Consider the following 17270-nt stretch of genomic DNA (forward strand, 5'->3'; position numbering starts at 1 on the left):
TCTTCCTTGCCTGGCTGAGGGCTCGGCTGCTCCGTGGTCAGATAAGCGGCCGCAATATCCTGCTGTGGCCCGACCCTTGCAGATAAGGGCCGTCCTCTCTGTCAGCGGGAGGAAAATATCACTGTACCGTAATGAAAGAAGTTTAAACAGATCAGCCCCAGTGGAGGGAACTAATAAAATCCCCAGCAAACAATGCTCCGCTTTAACCTTTTGTTTCCTTTTATCAACAAATGAAACTTGCTGTAATTTCCTGTCTCCTTCTCAAAATTACTTTTTCTGAAACCTGGGAGGAAATGAATCGGCACCTCCAGCTTGGGTCCATATGGAAGTTTGCTTCGGCTGGCCCCCATGTCTATCACTGACACCAATCGGACCCCTTAGGGCTTTGCTACCTCCTTAGTGAGGGTCCCTAGAATTAAATAAAGAGGAGCACCCGCAAAGCCTTGGGAAGTCTGAAAAATGTCCCTTTAGGAAATCGGGGCAGAGTGAGTCTTGTTTCTATCTAAATGAAGCTCTGAGGCCCAAATCCCCCACATTCAGATGGACCCATTGCCTCTCAACAGTAAACACAGTCAGTTACAGAAACCCGGGGCCTGCATTTGGAAAATGGCAGAAAGCAGCCTTTGTGAAGCTCTTGGATTTGCCAGCGCACAGCTGAGACCCAGGAGCCTTCTAGCTGTTGTTGGCAGTTGAAATCTATTTTCTCCTTGAAAGCATGGTCAGCAAAGTTGCAGTTGTTATCTGTGACCCTCCAGCCAAGAAACGCGCAACTGTTCACTATACTTAGACCTCATCTTTAAAACTGAGGAGGAAAAAACCCTTAGGTTCATGGAAAGTGTTGTGATCTAGTGTCATGCTGGCCAAAGAACCTTCAGTTAAATTTTTAAAAGGGGGGTGGGGTACTTCTAACCACCTTAGATTAGTTATCAGATTTTTTTCTCTTTCCTGTCACCACGATGACACGTATATCCTGGGAAATTGATGGTTCAGGACAAACTGTTTGTGGGCCCAATGCTCATATTCTGGACATGGTACTTATAAACTGAATATTCTGGGTTTCCAGTGCTTTGAACTCTCACGTGAGGCATCTGGTGTGATCTCAGAGCCTGGAACCTAAAACACGAGTTCTTAGAATACACAAGGTCTTACTTTCTCCCTAAAGAGCTATGAATAAATTGTTTAGTTTTGCCATTTTTTTTTCCTCTACAGTTTGCAGATTCCTTTAACTTTAACCCCCACAAGTGGCTTTTGGTGAACTTTGACTGCTCTGCCATGTGGTAAGTTTCTCTGTTGTTCTGGTCACCTGCGGTGGCCCCTGAATCTGTGGCAGCAGAGAGGGGGGCCTGCCAGAACACATCCAGGGCCCCCATGAGAATGGAGGAGTGCACTAATGATTACTTAGTCCATCGTTTGCCTCCATTTCAGAGCGCTGCTGGAATTCTTGCTCAATCTTCCTCTGCCTGTAAACTTTTATCTCCAGTGTATTGTTTCGACAGATTAGCTTGAGGGACGAGCAGGTGGAGACAGGCGACCTGCCATTTGACTTATCTCTCATGAGCAGACACCAAATTTCAGTTCTTATATTTAATTCTGTTGCTTCTGTGTATTTATTCTTAGATTTATCATCAGTCTCTTGGTCTAACTCTCACTTAAACAATCTAAATGCTTAAGAGTACTTGCTGAGAATAAAGCACTGTGTCTTTAAAATTCTCTGGAAATTCTAAGAAACAATGCAGTAATCACTTTGGCTACACTAAGTAAGAAAATGAAGTTTTAAAATCAAGTGGCAGAGTATCACATAATGACACCTTAAGACACAATGGCTGGGACCGGTGCAGGGACAAATGAAACTGGTTTCTTAAATTTAAAAAAAAAAAAAAAAAAAAAAAAATCAGGGTAAGAAATTGATTAATCACTCACATGACCAGGGGTAAGCTTTTGCTTGAATTTTGTTAGTATGTAAGGTTAATGTTTTCAATATGTTTACTTTGCAAAGTTGCTCAGTGTATAATGTAATTAAATGGATGATATTTTACTTTAAAACAGGAAGGGGCACAGCTCTCACTCAATATAGACAAATGTAGTCAAATCCCTCAGTTTACCAAATAATCAATGTATTGTTTTTGTGGCTTATTTGCAGTCCTTTAACTGCTGTAAAATCAAATTCTTTTCTGTCACATTCTTTTCACCCAAAATTTTAATAACATTTTACTAACATTATTTATTAATTTGTGGTATGTGTGTGTGTGTATGTGTGCTATATGGTGTGGTGTATGTGTGTGTGGTTTGTGTGTATGTGTGTGAGTGTGTGCATGTGTGTGTTGTATGGTATGTGTGTGGTGTGAGTGTGTGTATGTGTGAGTGTGTGCATGTGTGCACACGTGTGTGGTGTGTATATGTGTGAGTGTGTGCACGTGTGTGTGTGTGTGTGTGTGTGTGTGTGTGTGTACACAGGCACACACAAAGCCATGGAGTATTTGTGGAAATCATAGGGCAACACTTAGATGTTAGCCATTTCCTGCCGTCTTGTGGGATCTGAGAATAGTGTTCACATTGGCCAGGCCTGAATGCAGGAACCTCCACCCTCTGCCTTATCCCGCTTTCTGTTACTATAACAAAATGCTGAAGAGAATCCACTTAAAAAGAAGAAAAGCATTTGGGTTTACAGTTTCAGAAACTCAAGTCTATGGCCATTAGGTCCCATTCCTTATGGTTTATGGTGAAACACAGAAGAAACACATGATGGAGAAATTGCTTGATGACACCCAGCTGAGACACCAAAAAGGCAGGAAGGACCTGGGTTCCTATTATCACTTTCAAAAGCACAGCTTGACACCAGAAGATTTCCAACTAGGCCTCCCCTCTGGAAGGCTCTACCATCTACAAATATTGCTACAGGTTGGAGATAAGTATCTTCTGGGCCTTTGGAGGTAGTTAATTGATTCAAGTTGCTCTAAAACACCACGGGCTCTGTCAATAACAAATTTCTCACAATATTAGATGTTGAAAATCCAAGATTAAGGCCCTGATAGACTTGTTATGTAAGTTAGGGTTCATTTTCTTATACACAATTCCTTCTGATTGTGTTTACACCTAGTGGAAGGGGTGAGGGAGTCACCTAGTATCTTTTATAAGAAGTAGTCAGTAATTCTCTTAACTAAGACTGCACCACTACAACCTAATAAGCCTTGAAGCCCGTAACTTCTAATTACTTCAGGATTCAAACTCAACATTTGGAGAGCAGCTAAAAGAAAGTTCATAGTTCATTTGAGTCTGAGCAGTATGAACTTAAACAAAAAATATTTTATACTCTAGTGGTCTTAGCCGCGGAGTGCCAGGAAATAAAATGAGAACAGATGCAAGCTAAGAAGCTAGATAAAATAGTGGGCGACAGAACATAAAATGTAGGTGATGGCGGCTTCAGGGTCTATGATTGGGAAGCTGTCGGGGGTTGGGGGTGGGGAAAGGCTTGGGGGAAAGATGGAGAGAGAGATTTGGGTGAGGAATGAACAGAGGAGAAGCTGTGAGGAGGAAAGGCGCTCAGGACGCCATGAATTGGCTCTTTCATTCACTGACAGGTTATTTATGATAGGGAGGTCAGAAAAAGGCCCTTTGGGGAAGTGACATTTGACCAGACATCTGAATAGGGAAAGAACAGGCAGGGGTGAGAATGTGTATGCGCGCGCCTGAAGGCCCCGCCCGAGGTGGAACAGACAATGCCTACCTCAGAGTTGGTTGAAAGAATTGCAGGTTATTCAAAAACCATTGGAAGGTGGTTTTGAGTTTGTTTCAAATAAGCTACTCAATTTAAAAATTGGTACACGTGCTTATTTTCAAAATGCTATTCTCATAATCAGCATGGTTCAGGGCTGAGGAGCCCTGGGCCGGCAAGGCACGTACTTTCAGTACTTCCAGGTTCCACAGGGCCCTACAGTGAAGCAGAGACTCCCAGAGAACGGAAGCCCCTCAGTTGTTCACAGCATGGCTTTTCTTTAAGAACTGTGCCAGGGTAGGTGGCAACAACAGACTTTTGCCAAGAGCCAGCACACAACTGAGTTCTCCAGCCTCATGGACAAAATTCTGCTTTTCTCTGGTCCCTGTGAGAAGTGACAAAGGGCTTGCCACAAACAGATATCCTTATGCCAGACATTTACTCTAGTGCCGGGGGCTTTGCTTAAAAAAAAAAAAAAAAAAGAATTTTTACCTTCTAAGCAAATGCCTGTTATTTTTGCAGCACTTCACGGCTTATCTCTCTCTCTGAATAGCTCTGCGGGTCAGGAATTGCTGCCCTGTTTTATGGGTAAGGAAGCTAGAGCTTAAGACTTAATCCAGAAATACGTGGTGGTATGCACCTACAGTCTCGACTACTCAGGAAGTTGAGATAAGAGATTTACTTCAGGCCTGGAGTTTGAGACCAGCTTGGGCAACAAACAAGATTCCTTCAGAAAGACAGATAGAGAGATAGGTAGAAAGGGCTGGGGGCAGAAGGGGGAGGGATTTTTCTCTTGTGAAAGGGTTCAGAGTGATCCTTATCAGGCCCGGTGGACTGATGTCTTAAAGTGCTGGGTTGAGTAAAGAGTAAGAAACAATCCTGAATTTTGTGCATACCATCTAAGAGCAGATACAGGAAGCGGCTTGTATCTGACACTCCCAGGCACAGAGATGTGCTCAGGGAATGCGCGGGGATCATTCATCACGGGCCCTGAAGAAGCTGAAGAAAGGGGTAGTGTTTTGGTGAAGAGGGGCCAAATTAGGCAGTCATTCTGCTTCAACTTTCACTCAAACAGTTCTTGACTGTGTTTTCTCTCTGAACACTACAAAAGGCCCTGAATTCTAGCCCAGAAAGTACAGCCTAAAGGCAAAAGGTCACTAGCTAGACACAACATCTCCATCCGGCATTTCTCTGCCCAGCTGCCTTCACGGAGGGGTTCTGTGGGGGCATGCTGGGGGGCTGGGGAGGGGGCGGCTACCTCTGGGTGTTTGCAGAGGGCTTTAGGGGGAGATGGCACCTTTTAAGGTGGTGGCAGGGAGTCACTCAGAGGATGAAATCCGAGAACTTTTCCAATGATCTTTCTCGCACTGTCCCGAACATCTACCTACTGAATAATAATTTTTAAAAAAGATCTCCTGCTAGCCCTCATACCCTTGCAGTCACGTGTTGTGCTCTGTCAAAATAAAGCAAAACCAAAGTCAGGCAGGCAGGAGATCTGTAAATACAAAAGCTCCAGGTGGCCAACCCGCAGACGCTGCAAAATGTGACACAAATCAACAGTCCCAAGTTAATTTTTTACAGGTGTGTTTTAAGATTTAACTAAAACAAGAAGCAAATATATATACGCTCCCTGATTTTTTTTTTTAATTGTTTGGTTGGTTTGGAGGTGTTTTTGTTTGTTTTGCTTAACTCTGTCTTTTGTTTTGTAATCTTTGAAACAGAATTGTCTCTTTTGTTTCATGAGATTTCGCCAACTGTTTGCCCATAATGTAGCATAAATACATTGGTTGACTTCTTTTAATATTAAAATGGACAAGATAATGGAAGTTTCTGAAACTGGCAATCATCATAGCATAAGTAAATAGTTTCTTAATGAGTTCATTATTTTGTTCATAAACTTTTACTGCTCATTTGATCTTTGGACCCCTTCGAGTGGGGCTTACCGTCTGTCCTTTCACTGTCAGAGCTGCCGAGAGGATCAACGAAGCCAGATATCAGTCGTTGTCCCGTGTGCTTAGATAAAGGATCTCAGGAAAGATGAATAAAAGAAAATAGCTCAGTGTAGCTCAGTGATTGCTCCTCGATTAACACATTCAATGTCCTGGAATCACTCCCCGGCACCACAGCCGAGGAAGCAAATAAATAAGGCACACACTGGTCAGTTGTAGCTGCCCATGGCAGGGTTTGGCTGCAGAAACTTTGGGACTGTACAGCAAGAGGAACACGATCAAGAATGCCCACAACTGCACATACAAAAACTTCTTTCTTCCAAACCTGATTTAAAAGTAAACAGAAAACCCCCAAACTCATACTCCAGGCCCGTAAAATATTCAATGTTGGCTGCTCTGCAGTCAGTCGGGAGAGATGTCAATTCAATCACAAATGTAGTTTTCAGGGATCAGCAAATGTCCTTTATGTTATCAAGTTAGTTTCAGAAAACCGGGTGAGGACCCCAGGAAGAAAAAGCACAGAATAACCCCACAAACTCAGATTTTTGAATTCTAGGTTAATAAATCTCTTGTGTGCTGTCTGTTGTGTGGTCTGATTTTTTTGCAGCAGCCCTTGGCCCTGGTCTGCTTGCCTAAGTACTCCTTCACTGCAAAACCCCTTCAGTAAAACCCAGTGCTATTTAACAAAGGAGTGTAATGGTCCAGCGTGAGTGTATTCCAGATGTGTGTGTGTGTGTGTGTGTGTGTGTGTGTGTTTTAGAATGTTAGAAAATGTCATTTATCATGTTAAAGAAACAGTTACTCTCTTGCTCTCTTTTTCACCCCCTTCCCCCTCTCTCCCTGGCCCCCTTCCCCCTCTCCACGTGCTCATGGCTGGCCTCTACTGCCCCCCTTCTGCCTTTCTCTGTCTCTACTACCCCCTCAACTCCTCTCTCCATGCCCTGAATAACTTGTATTCCATATAAAAAGAAAGAAAGAAGAAAAGAAAGAAAGAGAGAGAGAGAGAGAGAGAGAGAGAAAGAGAAAGAAAGAAAGAAAGAAAGAAAGAAAGAAAGAAAGAAAGAAAGAAAGAAAGAAAGAAAGAGAAAAGAAACAGTTGTCACAGTAGGTTCAGAAAGGCATTCGGGTAAAATCCCCCTGCTGGATAAAACTAAAGGCATGTGCCTCTCACTATGCCTGACCCTAAGTTTGAATATATTTAAAAAGACTTTTTATTATTTATTTGTTTATTCATTTATTATTTAACGTGCATGTGTGCCACTTGGATGCAGTGACCAATACAAAGCCTCTTAGTAAAAAGTAGCCAGTCCCATCAATGATCAGAAATACAAAGGAGGCTCACAGAGATGGGCTGCTGATGTGGCTTACTTAGAATGAACAAGACCCTGAATGTGATCTCCAGAGCAGTAAAACAAAAAATACGGCAAAATCAACACAGAGAAAGCCACACTGAAACAGTCCCGAGTGCTGGAAATCAAAGGCAAAACCGCAAACGCAATACCAAATACAAAAGGTGAAGCAACAGCAGCCAGCACCGTGTAGAGCCCAGGACGGTGCTATCTGTTCAGCAAAGTGTGTACTCTGAGTTTTCAGGCGCAGAGCCTGGGCCCTGTCAGCACTAACAAGCTAGGCTTGCTCACCTACCCTCAATGTGCCAATTAAGAGACATAATAATGATAAACAACAACAAAAAGTTTCCTCAGCGTGGCCACGTTGAGAAGAGAAGCAAAGAGGTCCAGTGTTGTTCCACCCACATTTTCTGGGTCCTGACATGGAAATCAGGTTTAAATAAAGAGCAAGGGCTGTGCGGAAGTAAGCAGTCCCCGGCGAATGTGTGGTCTAGCCCATCACTGCCCGGCTCCACTGTCTCCTACAAAAGTGGTCTGACAAGTCCTCGGAACTGGGTGAAACCTGTTTCTGGGAGACATGTTACCCTCTGGCTGGCCCTGCCTTCTAGCCTTTTCTTTTCCCAGCTTGACATTCCTGGGGAAATTCCAATGGGGTTCTCAAAAGTCTGATAGCCAAAGGGAGGGGGTACAGGCGGCTGCTTAGTATATCTCTATTCCCGCTGGGGTTTGCTAACCTTATCTTTTGTTCTCTCAAATCAGGGTGAAGAGGAGAACTGACTTAACCGGAGCCTTTAATATGGACCCTGTTTATCTGAAGCACAGTCACCAAGACTCAGGTGAGCAGACATGCCCGCCGATGCAGTGTGATTAGGGTTTTTTTTTTCCAGGGCTGCCTTGGAATGCTGAAGAAGCCCATAGCACCTTCCTCAGGACTGGGGGTGGGGGTGGGGGGCTCTGTGCTCTCCTGACTTACTCTCTGTGCTGTGCTGAGTTGGGGGCAGGGGTTGGACTTCTCTAGCAGAGGCTCTCGCCCTGCCCCCCAGCCATCAGGAGCCTGAGTGACACGTGGGCGTGAGGACAGGAGGACCGCAGCCATCAGCCCCGGGACGTGTAAAAGCATGTCTTCCAAGACAGAAAACACTTAGAATAGCGACTGTGCCAATGTCTTTCCTAAAAAAAGTATTTCCACAACATCCATCAATACCATAAAGAAAGTAAAATTAAAAAAAGTAAAGGAGGAAACCCGGGTAGAGAAAGGAAATGAAGAGAAAATATGAAGAAAAGTTAGGTAGGGCTGCTGGATCAATGCACACTTCTGCATTTGGTGGGAAATCTGTGTTCTGTGCCTGGAGCTGATTACCTGAGAGTTAAGGAGGCTCAGTGTCTGCACAGACTGCCTACGGAAGAGGACAAGTAGGCAGTGAGAGAGAGGTAGTGTGTGGGGGGAGGGGGAGGGGGCACACAGACTCCTTTCAGAAGCCATAGCAGGAAGCCCACAGTAACTGGGGTGGCCTCTAATTAAGCCATGTGCTTCCCAGAGACCACGGCAGAAAGCAGACACAATGAGGTGTTTGAGCCTCCGTGACGGTATAAGTCAGCCAGTCGGCCTCACCCGACCGTTACTACAGTGAGATGCCCGAGGCGATTAACTTATGGTTCTAGAAGCTCAAGTAAAGATGGGGCAGCCCCATCGATGTGAACCTTTGTTGAAAGAAGCACATCGTGGTGGGAGCATGTAGAAAAACAAGTGCTCACATTACATTTCATAAGTTAGAGGGGAGAGAAGGGGAAAAGAAAAGCTGGTGGGCTCTCTCTCATAAAACATTTTTTAGTATACATCTCCAAGGACCTTAGACCATTCTAATGGGCCATACCTTTTAAGGATCCAAGCACCTTCAAATAACACCACAGCAGACCTCCTCCTCTTCTTTTTCTTCTCCCTCTCCCTCTCCCTCTCTCTCCCCTTCTCTCTCCCTCTCTCTCAGCAGGGATCAGAGTTTCTCTGGCTGTCCTGGAACTTAATTTATATACCACTCTGGTCTCGAACTCTGCCTGCCTTTGTCTCCCAAGTGCTGGGATTGAAGGCATGTGCCACCACCTCCTGACTATAAACCACTTCTTTTTTTGTTTTTGTTTTTGTTTTTTTTTTTTTTTCAAGACAGGGTTTCTCTGTGTAGCCTTGGCTGTCCTGGAACTCACTTTGTAGTCCAAGCTGGCCTCGAACTCAGAAATCCGCCTGCCTCTGCCTCCCGAGTGCTGGGATTAAAAGTGTGCACCACCATGCCCGGCCTATAAACCACTTCTTTACAGTCACTATCTACTGAAATTAGAACAGTGGCTTAAGGTACTGACAAAACCTTCCTGGGGACATTCTGCCACTGTCTATCTCCTCATTGAATTCTGGTATACAACACAGCTGAATTCTTTAAAACACACACACACACACACACACACACACACACACACGGCCACGTTCTATGTTCCTACTATCCTTTTTTGTAGGCCACACCCTCCAGTACAAAATCATGAATGTAGGCTGGGTTCTGAAGGGCACCAAGAGAGCAGAAATCCACATTTCCCTGACAGTATTTCTGCTCAACTGTGTAGCCAAGGATGGTGTCTCACACTTGTAATGGTCTTGCCTCCACCTCCCTAGTGTTGGGATTACAGAAATGTGCCACCACACCCAGTTTATGATTCTGGGGATCAAGCCCAGGTTTTCATGCATGCTGGGCAACCATTCTACCAACCGAGCCTGTATCTCCAGCCTGAGATTTTTATATAACAGAAAATGCTGACTTCTGCTGCCAAAAGAGGGAAATCATTGCTCTCATTAAGTGGGCTTTTCAGATATAATCTGTGTTAATAAAGATCTATTTTGCAAAGTGGAAAAAAGAGTCAATGTTAACACTAGATTTCCTAATTCAACACTCCAAATGCAAATATTTCTGTATTAATTACTTTTCTGTTGCTACAATAAAATATCACTAACAAAAGCAACCTAGAAAAGTGTTTATTTTGGCTTACAGTTCCAGAGGGGTAATGTCTATTGTGGTGGGAAAAGCCTGACAACAGGCTGGACAGGAACAGGTCACGGTCTCATCCACATACAGAAAGCAGAGAGAATGAGAACAGGAAGCAGGCGAGGCTATAAAAAGTCCCCCCGCCCCCCCAGTGATGACATATCTCCAACAAGGCTCTGCCTCTCAAAGGCTCTATAACCTCCTTAAACAATACCACAAACTGGGGACCAAGTGTTCAAATCTATGAGCCCATGGGAGACATTTGTCATTTAAACCACAATTGTCAATATATTGTATTTCTCACGGTTTTAAACATTGCCTGATTTTATTGCTTTAAGGTCTCATTTACAAGCTGCCTACACCAAAATAAATCATGAAGGGTTAAAGATGTAGTAGGCATGGAAGACCTAATAAGCAGTCCACAGTATGTAAACAGCTGTAATCATAGGAACTTGCTGGTGTAGGGGAGGGGCAGGCATTGTTGCTGCCAGCTCTAAGTGATTGTACAAGGAGCTCAGATGTTGAGGGCAGTGCCCCCTCAACCCCAGTGGAACAGACTCACAAAGAAGCAGATTGCCACCTGTGTGCTCTCCTCTCATTCTAAAAGCCACTATGTCTAAATCCTTCTCCTTAAAGCAGCCAGTGTACCTTCCTTCCACTGTGTTTCCTGAAATGAAATGCTCTACAATTCTGTAGATGGCAGTCGCTAACCCACAGCGCGGAAGATGACACTTGAAAGATGGCTCATCTGGCAGAACTACCTTTTCGATTTCCTTTAGTTCCACACAACAACTAGATTAAAATAGCTGAATGTGACTAGCGGTATTGTATCAGATGGCTCAGGCACATATGCTCTGAGGCGGCGACGTCAAACATTCATTTTCACTTATGAGTCATGTAGTTGTGGCCAGGTACCTTGGGCCTTTATGAGTCACTCTCAGGTTATTTTTTTGTCACCATGCCACTGCTATCAAGTTTGTTTATGAGCTCCGTTGCTGACAAGAGGCTCCAGAGAAAAGGTCAGAGTGTGGGATGGGAGTTGAAGACCCCGTCTCTGAGTCACTTAAAAGATAGGCTGAGACCAGTAGTTATGCATGTCCCCAACATGGTTACCTTATCCTAGTTAAGAAAAGGCCTAGACTTTTCTGAGCCCCAATAGAAGTCAAATAATTACTTCAGAAATCTTGGATAGAGAATGTGAACCCTCCTGTGGAGTGCAGTGCATAGTGGGTATGTTAGGTTGTTCCAGCTGAAACCACCATGCTGCAGTTGCTATTGCCTAGAAAGCAGGGGCGTGTGCAAGCTGCAGCATGCTTTGCTTGGCCTGCGTTTCTGGGAGAGATGTCCAAGGAGCCTGAGTTCCTATTGTGCCCAACAGGGCTGCAGCCAGCCTTTGTGTTTTCCCCTAGTCTGTGTCCAGGACGCTCTAGAAACTGTGGTTTGTGACTTCCCACAGGGCTTTCTTCCCCATGCTGTCCTGGGATCTAGGGCTGTAGGCACCAGAGAACATCAGAGTGCTAAACAGGCTTTTCAGAACCCATGTGGGAGTACTGAGTCCAGGATAAGAAGGAATTTGACTCAGAGTGTATAGAGCAGCTGCTCTGTGCCAGATGCCAGCCAACACCCTTGAACATGGAGATGAGAATCCCCCACTGCCTTATTATTTGAATCATTCTTTGTATCACTAGCTCCATTAATAATTCAGCCTTCCAAATGCGTCCTGGGCATCCTGCTTCCAGGGACTCCCCTTGAGTCAGTTACCTCGAATGAGGCACAGAGAACACATAGCCCTAGCCAGTCCTTGGATAGTTTCATGTCTGCCACAGAAGTCATCATTTATAACATAAGCCTGGAGGAAGAAAAGATACCTTTTCTTCTGATGGCCTCTCTCTAATGGCTGCTTTTTGTCTTTCTCTTTTCTCCAGGATTCATCACTGACTACAGGGTAAGTGAGTGGTTTTGCCCACTGAAATCCAAACTCTGAGGTGCCAAGGGCTCCCTGCAGTGCTGCTGCTGTCTCCCCCTCCCACATTCTGTTCCGTTCAGTTCCAGAGCAGGGGGCCACAAGAGGCACCTCCTAAATGTGTTCTGACAGACATATTAGGTGGCTTTGCAGTAAGCAGCTCTGCCACGTCCATCAAGGGTCTGTCTCCACAGCCCACGTGGCCCTTTCTTCTGCCTTCTGCCTGTACTTGGGGCAGTGTCCTGGGGAGTGCTAGGGCAAAGTCAGGGAAGAGCCAGCCTCTTGGACAGGAGATCGCAGTCTTGGCAGACTTTCCTCTACTCACTTTACTTCTTTCTCCATTTTTATTTTATTTTATTATTATTTTTTTTTATTCACCACAAATGTTTTCTGGATTTTGAAAACACCAGGTTGTCCCAGCTTTGCTCTGGAAAGGAATTTGGAACCGCAAGTAATGCTGGGAGGTTTCTTCCAAGAATAGAAGCCAAGCCAGGCCGGGAACATGAGGGGCCCACTGCATCTGCTGTCTCTCTCAGAACATGAAGGGGCCCACTTCATCTGCTGCCTCTCTGACAAAAAAAAAAAATCTGACCTGGCTTATTTGCTGGGTGGGGAGGCAGGTGCGCATGGTGAACATAAGACACTATCAAAGGATCTTGTCCGAAGCAGTGTGTCTAAATTCTTGGGGCGGTATGTCAGCCACTGATAATAAGGGGTAGCGGTCACCTCTCCTAGGCACAGAGTACCCTCCCTTCCTTCTTCTGATGACAGCTGCAGGCTGGCAGGTGCAGGTCACCAGAGAATCTCTATTCTATCTTCCCCCCAGGCCAGAGTCTCATGGAAGCTTTTACTCTGGGGAAAAGCCAGGACTTGTACAGCTATGGGTATGGCCAAGAGAACACTGCATTTTCTCCCTTAACTTTGTACACGCTACCCCTAGTAAGGATCCAAGTTACCTTTTAGAAAGCACAATTTAAGGGATGCTATGAGACTAACATTAAGAGTAGTTTGAGGATAAGATCACTTAAAATTTTTTCATCCTGACACTGCTGTGGGCTTGAGGTTTCATATTACTTTTGTGGGGGTACGAATGCCAGACTTTTGAGAGGAAAAGCGCTACGTTAAACAGAGCTTGGCAAGTCTGTAAGCAATTGTCAACAGAACCTCCATTATTTTAAGTGAACTTGGCATGAGGTCAGATGTCCCCTTCCCCACAATGGTACTTAAACTGTGCAGAAGCAAAATGAAAAAAAAAAAAAAAAACCCTGCATATTTTGCACATCCTATGGCCTTATTGTCTCATTCTGATTTTATATACTTGGTAAAATTGTAGAACTGCTGCATAACAGCTCAGGAAAGGCCTTCAGACAGAGACAGTTTAATAATAAGGAATTAAACTAGGGAGTAAAGTGTGATGGTGCACAGATTTAACCCCAGTACTCAGGAGGCAGGGGCAGGAGGTAGCCTACCAACCTAGCCTACTAAGTCCATGCCAGCTGGGGCTACATGAGACTGTACCTCAAACAAAAAGCAACTATACCATAGGCATATGTGTATAGGGAAAACAGCATATATACATTTGGTGTTGTCTCAAATTTCATGATTCAGGGAGGAACAACTGCATTTAAAAATAAACTTTATTTTCCTAGAAGCAGCACTGAGCTCATTCTTAATTGTATCTAAGGCTAATTCGTAGTCGTATCTGTGATGGCAGACAGCGGTGGAGTTTAGGGTGCTTTTCCCAACTGTAGAACACCACCCAGAAGGGGGACTGCTCTTTCTCTCCTCGAGACTGGAGCCAAGGGACTAGATAAGAAGTAAAGAGCTCCCCTCCCCCAGCCTGCCCTTTGTAAGCTCAAGTAAAAGAATTTCAAAGAAAGCCAGGAAGTAGTGCAAGGCTATCCTCCCGACTGGCCTGTGTCTCATGCCTGCCCTTTCCTACGTGCTTTTATTGCATTTCCAACCATCATCCATCACCATCAAGAAGAATGTGAGGAGCCAGTGTGAACAGCCTGTCAGATGACCGTCTGGAAAAGCTAGGAGAAGCAGAGGCAGGCTCCTTTGGTAAAAGGGTATTAGGGGTCACTCCCCAGAGGTCAGTGAGACAAAGGCGCTGATACTGTTTCAGAGTGCAGCTTCAGTGCATCCAGGCAGAGAGAGGCAGACACACAAGGGGTTCAGCACCCTCTCTCTCTGCCTGGATGACCTCCTGCCCCCTCGGAAGCTGCCTAGGGCAGGACCACATCTTTCCTATTTCTTCCTGGAGTGCCTCCTCTGGGGTGTACTCAGCAGGCATCCGTGCATTGGAAAATAGTAAAGTTCAGTGCCTCTCGTTCGGTGTTTCTTCTGTCCTCGTCTCCACAGGATGTGAAGGCACCTTCTCCTCCTCTCCCCAGCTCACACACCAAGTTGTACGCCATCCCGGCTGGGAAACGGGCATTCTATAGGAAACTGGCTGCTTCCAGAAGAAGCCGGCCGACTGGGAAGCCGAAAAGGAGCCTGGCTGTTTGCACGGTTCTCACTGACGGGTTCTTTATATTTTATTTCAGCACTGGCAGATCCCACTGGGACGGCGATTTCGCTCTTTGAAAATGTGGTTTGTTTTTAGAATGTACGGAGTCAAGGGGCTGCAGGCTTACATCCGAAAGGTGACTGCCTTCTTTGTTTATCTGAGTAATGTTCTAACGGTTGGTCAGTCGGTCGTAGGAAACTCAGAAACGAATTCAGGTGTCTTTGTGAGCAAACACCATCATGCATTGCCTAACAACAGGGATAAGCTCTGAAAAGTACATCATGAGACCCTTTCATAAACATGAGGGCATCAGAATTTTCATATACAAGCTGAGATAGACAATTTCCTAGAAGGGACAGGCCTTTTGGGGACAGAGGAATGGATGTGATAAGTTATTCTCCCCCAGTGAAACAAGTCAATTCAAACCTGGTTTGAATAAAGGCAGGTTTCTTGGGAAACAGCTCTGGGGCGGGTTCACTGGTCCCAAGGAACTAGGCGCCACGAGGAGGGAGACAGAGGGGAGGGGGAAGAGAAAGCGAGAAAGAGCATGCGCATGCGCGTGCAGGGAGCGAGAATGCAGAGAGGGGGGAGTGAGGGGGAGCGAGAGGCCAAAATGTCTGGATTACATAGGAAAGAGCTTCTGGGGGAGGGGAAGCCCAGCCCCTGGGCTGGAAAGTTCAGGCTGCAAAGAGTGAGGGCGGCCATGATCTGCTGTTGTCTGAAAGAGCGTTTTTTTTCTTTTTTCTTAAGCACAGCGTTGGAATCAGGCTGTAGCTTGGGTCTTTACGATTAAGGCACTCACAAACTGGTCCTATGTGTCTTCTAAGACACTTTCATTAGAATATAGGTTATCAGCTCCAGGAAGTTAATTAAAAGCAGTGTGTAAATTTAATGTTTTCCACATATCCATCCAGCAGTAATTTTGACGTAGCAATACTAGTAGTGAGAACATAATGTTTTTCTCCCCACTACCACCAAACAGAATGAAACAAAACAAGCAAGCAAGCAAGCAAACAAACAAACAAACAACAACAACAACAAAAGCCCAAAACCTCCCCAACTAAGAAAACCTTTCAGTTGGTTGGGATAGATGCCATCTAGTCCTTTTGTCTCAAGGAGGCTTTCTGGGCAGTATGGAACTTCTCTTCCAACAAGCCACCCAGGTCACTATGATACGCATTAAACTAGCTTGAGAAGCCACTGATTATTCTAAGTCCTACTACCCTACTTTTTTTTCTTTCTTTCTTTTTTTCAACAGCTAAGGCCTGAGTATGAGCCAGGACTTGTCTACTCATTTAGTCAGATGCAGAGGGCCAATGACTTCAGCTGAGTCCTTTCTAAGCCACAACATCATCTTGATGAGGCAAGCATGCCTGTGGTTTCCAGCCTGTGGTGGTGACAGCTTTCCCCTTAAGTCCCACTGCGTTACCAGATGTGCAGCTAAAGGCAGGGGCTGAGTGTCTCAGGCCCCTCTTCTATGACAGGATGCAGAAAAGCAATTGTTAGAAGAGTACCCGTCTCTTATAAACTGGCATCCGTCCAGATCACAAAACTGTTGTAAGGAAATGTATGCAAACATCAGGCATTGTAAGAAGCTACACAGGGGAAAGAACTAGAAACCTAGAGTGTGTGTAGATTTCTAGATAGTCCCTGATCCAATTGCAAACAGGATAAGGAGGGTGAGTCAACTTGTGTGTAATAAGAAAGAAACCCCGAGTGGTTTATCAGTCGAAGGTGGTGATGACTCTCAGTTCAGGACAGCTCACTGTGATTAGCTTGTGCCAGGTTAAAGACACACCACACCTCTTTCTGGAAAGGCCCCAATTCAGCCTTCACAGGAGACCATAGGAATGGTCAAAGATGGCGTTCCTAGGCTTGAGCTAATTGAAGAGCATTTTAGTCCTGAATCTTTGGTGCCCTCTGGTGGGAAGACTTGAGACAATTGCTTCTGTGGCATTTATGACCAAGCAAGCTGCGTGTGCTTCAGCTCCTCTAAAGGATGGGCCTTGTGGTAAGCCAGTGCTGGATTCCAGGAGGTTCCAATTAGCTAAGTGTGCCCTTGGACAGTGAACAAATGTTCATATGTGGTTTTAATCAGTTTTTGCATTCTTTAAACATCTAGAGATTAAATAAGTCGGTGTATTCCGTGAGATCACCTAGCCTTTTTTTTTTTTTTTTTTTCTTTTAATTATTTTATTATTTTGGAGATAGGGTCTCAATATGCAGCCTTGGTTGGCCTGGGGCTCAGTATGTCGATCAGTATGAGGTTGACCTCAGACTCATAGAATCTTCCAGGTGCTGTGATCACAGGCACACTCCATCACACCAGATGGAGGGTACACAGCTCTTAAATGTGGCAGGTTTGGGTGATTCCTGTCTGTAAGTTGGAATCAGGCTGGGATCACTCTCCCACTTACTGTAGAAGTGATACCCTAGTGTCCACATCAGATACAGCCGATGTGAAGCTCAGCTGAGCCCGGGTATGACTGAAGCCTATGCTATGACATGAGTTCTTGCAGGGTCTCAGTTTCCTATCTACAAATTAATAAACCTATCATGAGGAGGTCAAGGTGGCCTTTTTTTTCTTTTAGAATCTTCAACTACTTCTTTATAAATGTTTATTATAAAATTACGAAAGAAAGGGGGTTAAAACAGATCCATGGACAGAAGAAAATGAGTACTTTTTTTTTTTTTTTTTTTTTTTTTTTTGAGGAAACTGGAATTCTTGTGGTATAGGGCAAATGAGTTTCTTCTCAACCTAT

At 44.8% G+C, this 17270-nt stretch overlaps 1 protein-coding gene across 1 annotated transcript in view; it reads left to right on the top strand.

Moving 5' to 3' along the window:
- Positions 1-17270, top strand: part of Ddc (dopa decarboxylase) — an 88495-nt gene that overhangs the window by 65717 nt on the left and 5508 nt on the right. The window contains exons 9-12 of the mRNA XM_021210836.2: positions 1210-1277; positions 7770-7846; positions 11959-11978; positions 14546-14644. Coding sequence (XP_021066495.1) covers positions 1210-1277; positions 7770-7846; positions 11959-11978; positions 14546-14644 — 264 coding nt within the window. The remainder of the gene's footprint in view (positions 1-1209; positions 1278-7769; positions 7847-11958; positions 11979-14545; positions 14645-17270) is intronic.

The sequence above is a fragment of the Mus pahari genome, chromosome 13 (assembly GCF_900095145.1).
Source record: "Mus pahari chromosome 13, PAHARI_EIJ_v1.1, whole genome shotgun sequence".
Taxonomy (NCBI): domain Eukaryota; kingdom Metazoa; phylum Chordata; class Mammalia; order Rodentia; family Muridae; genus Mus; species Mus pahari.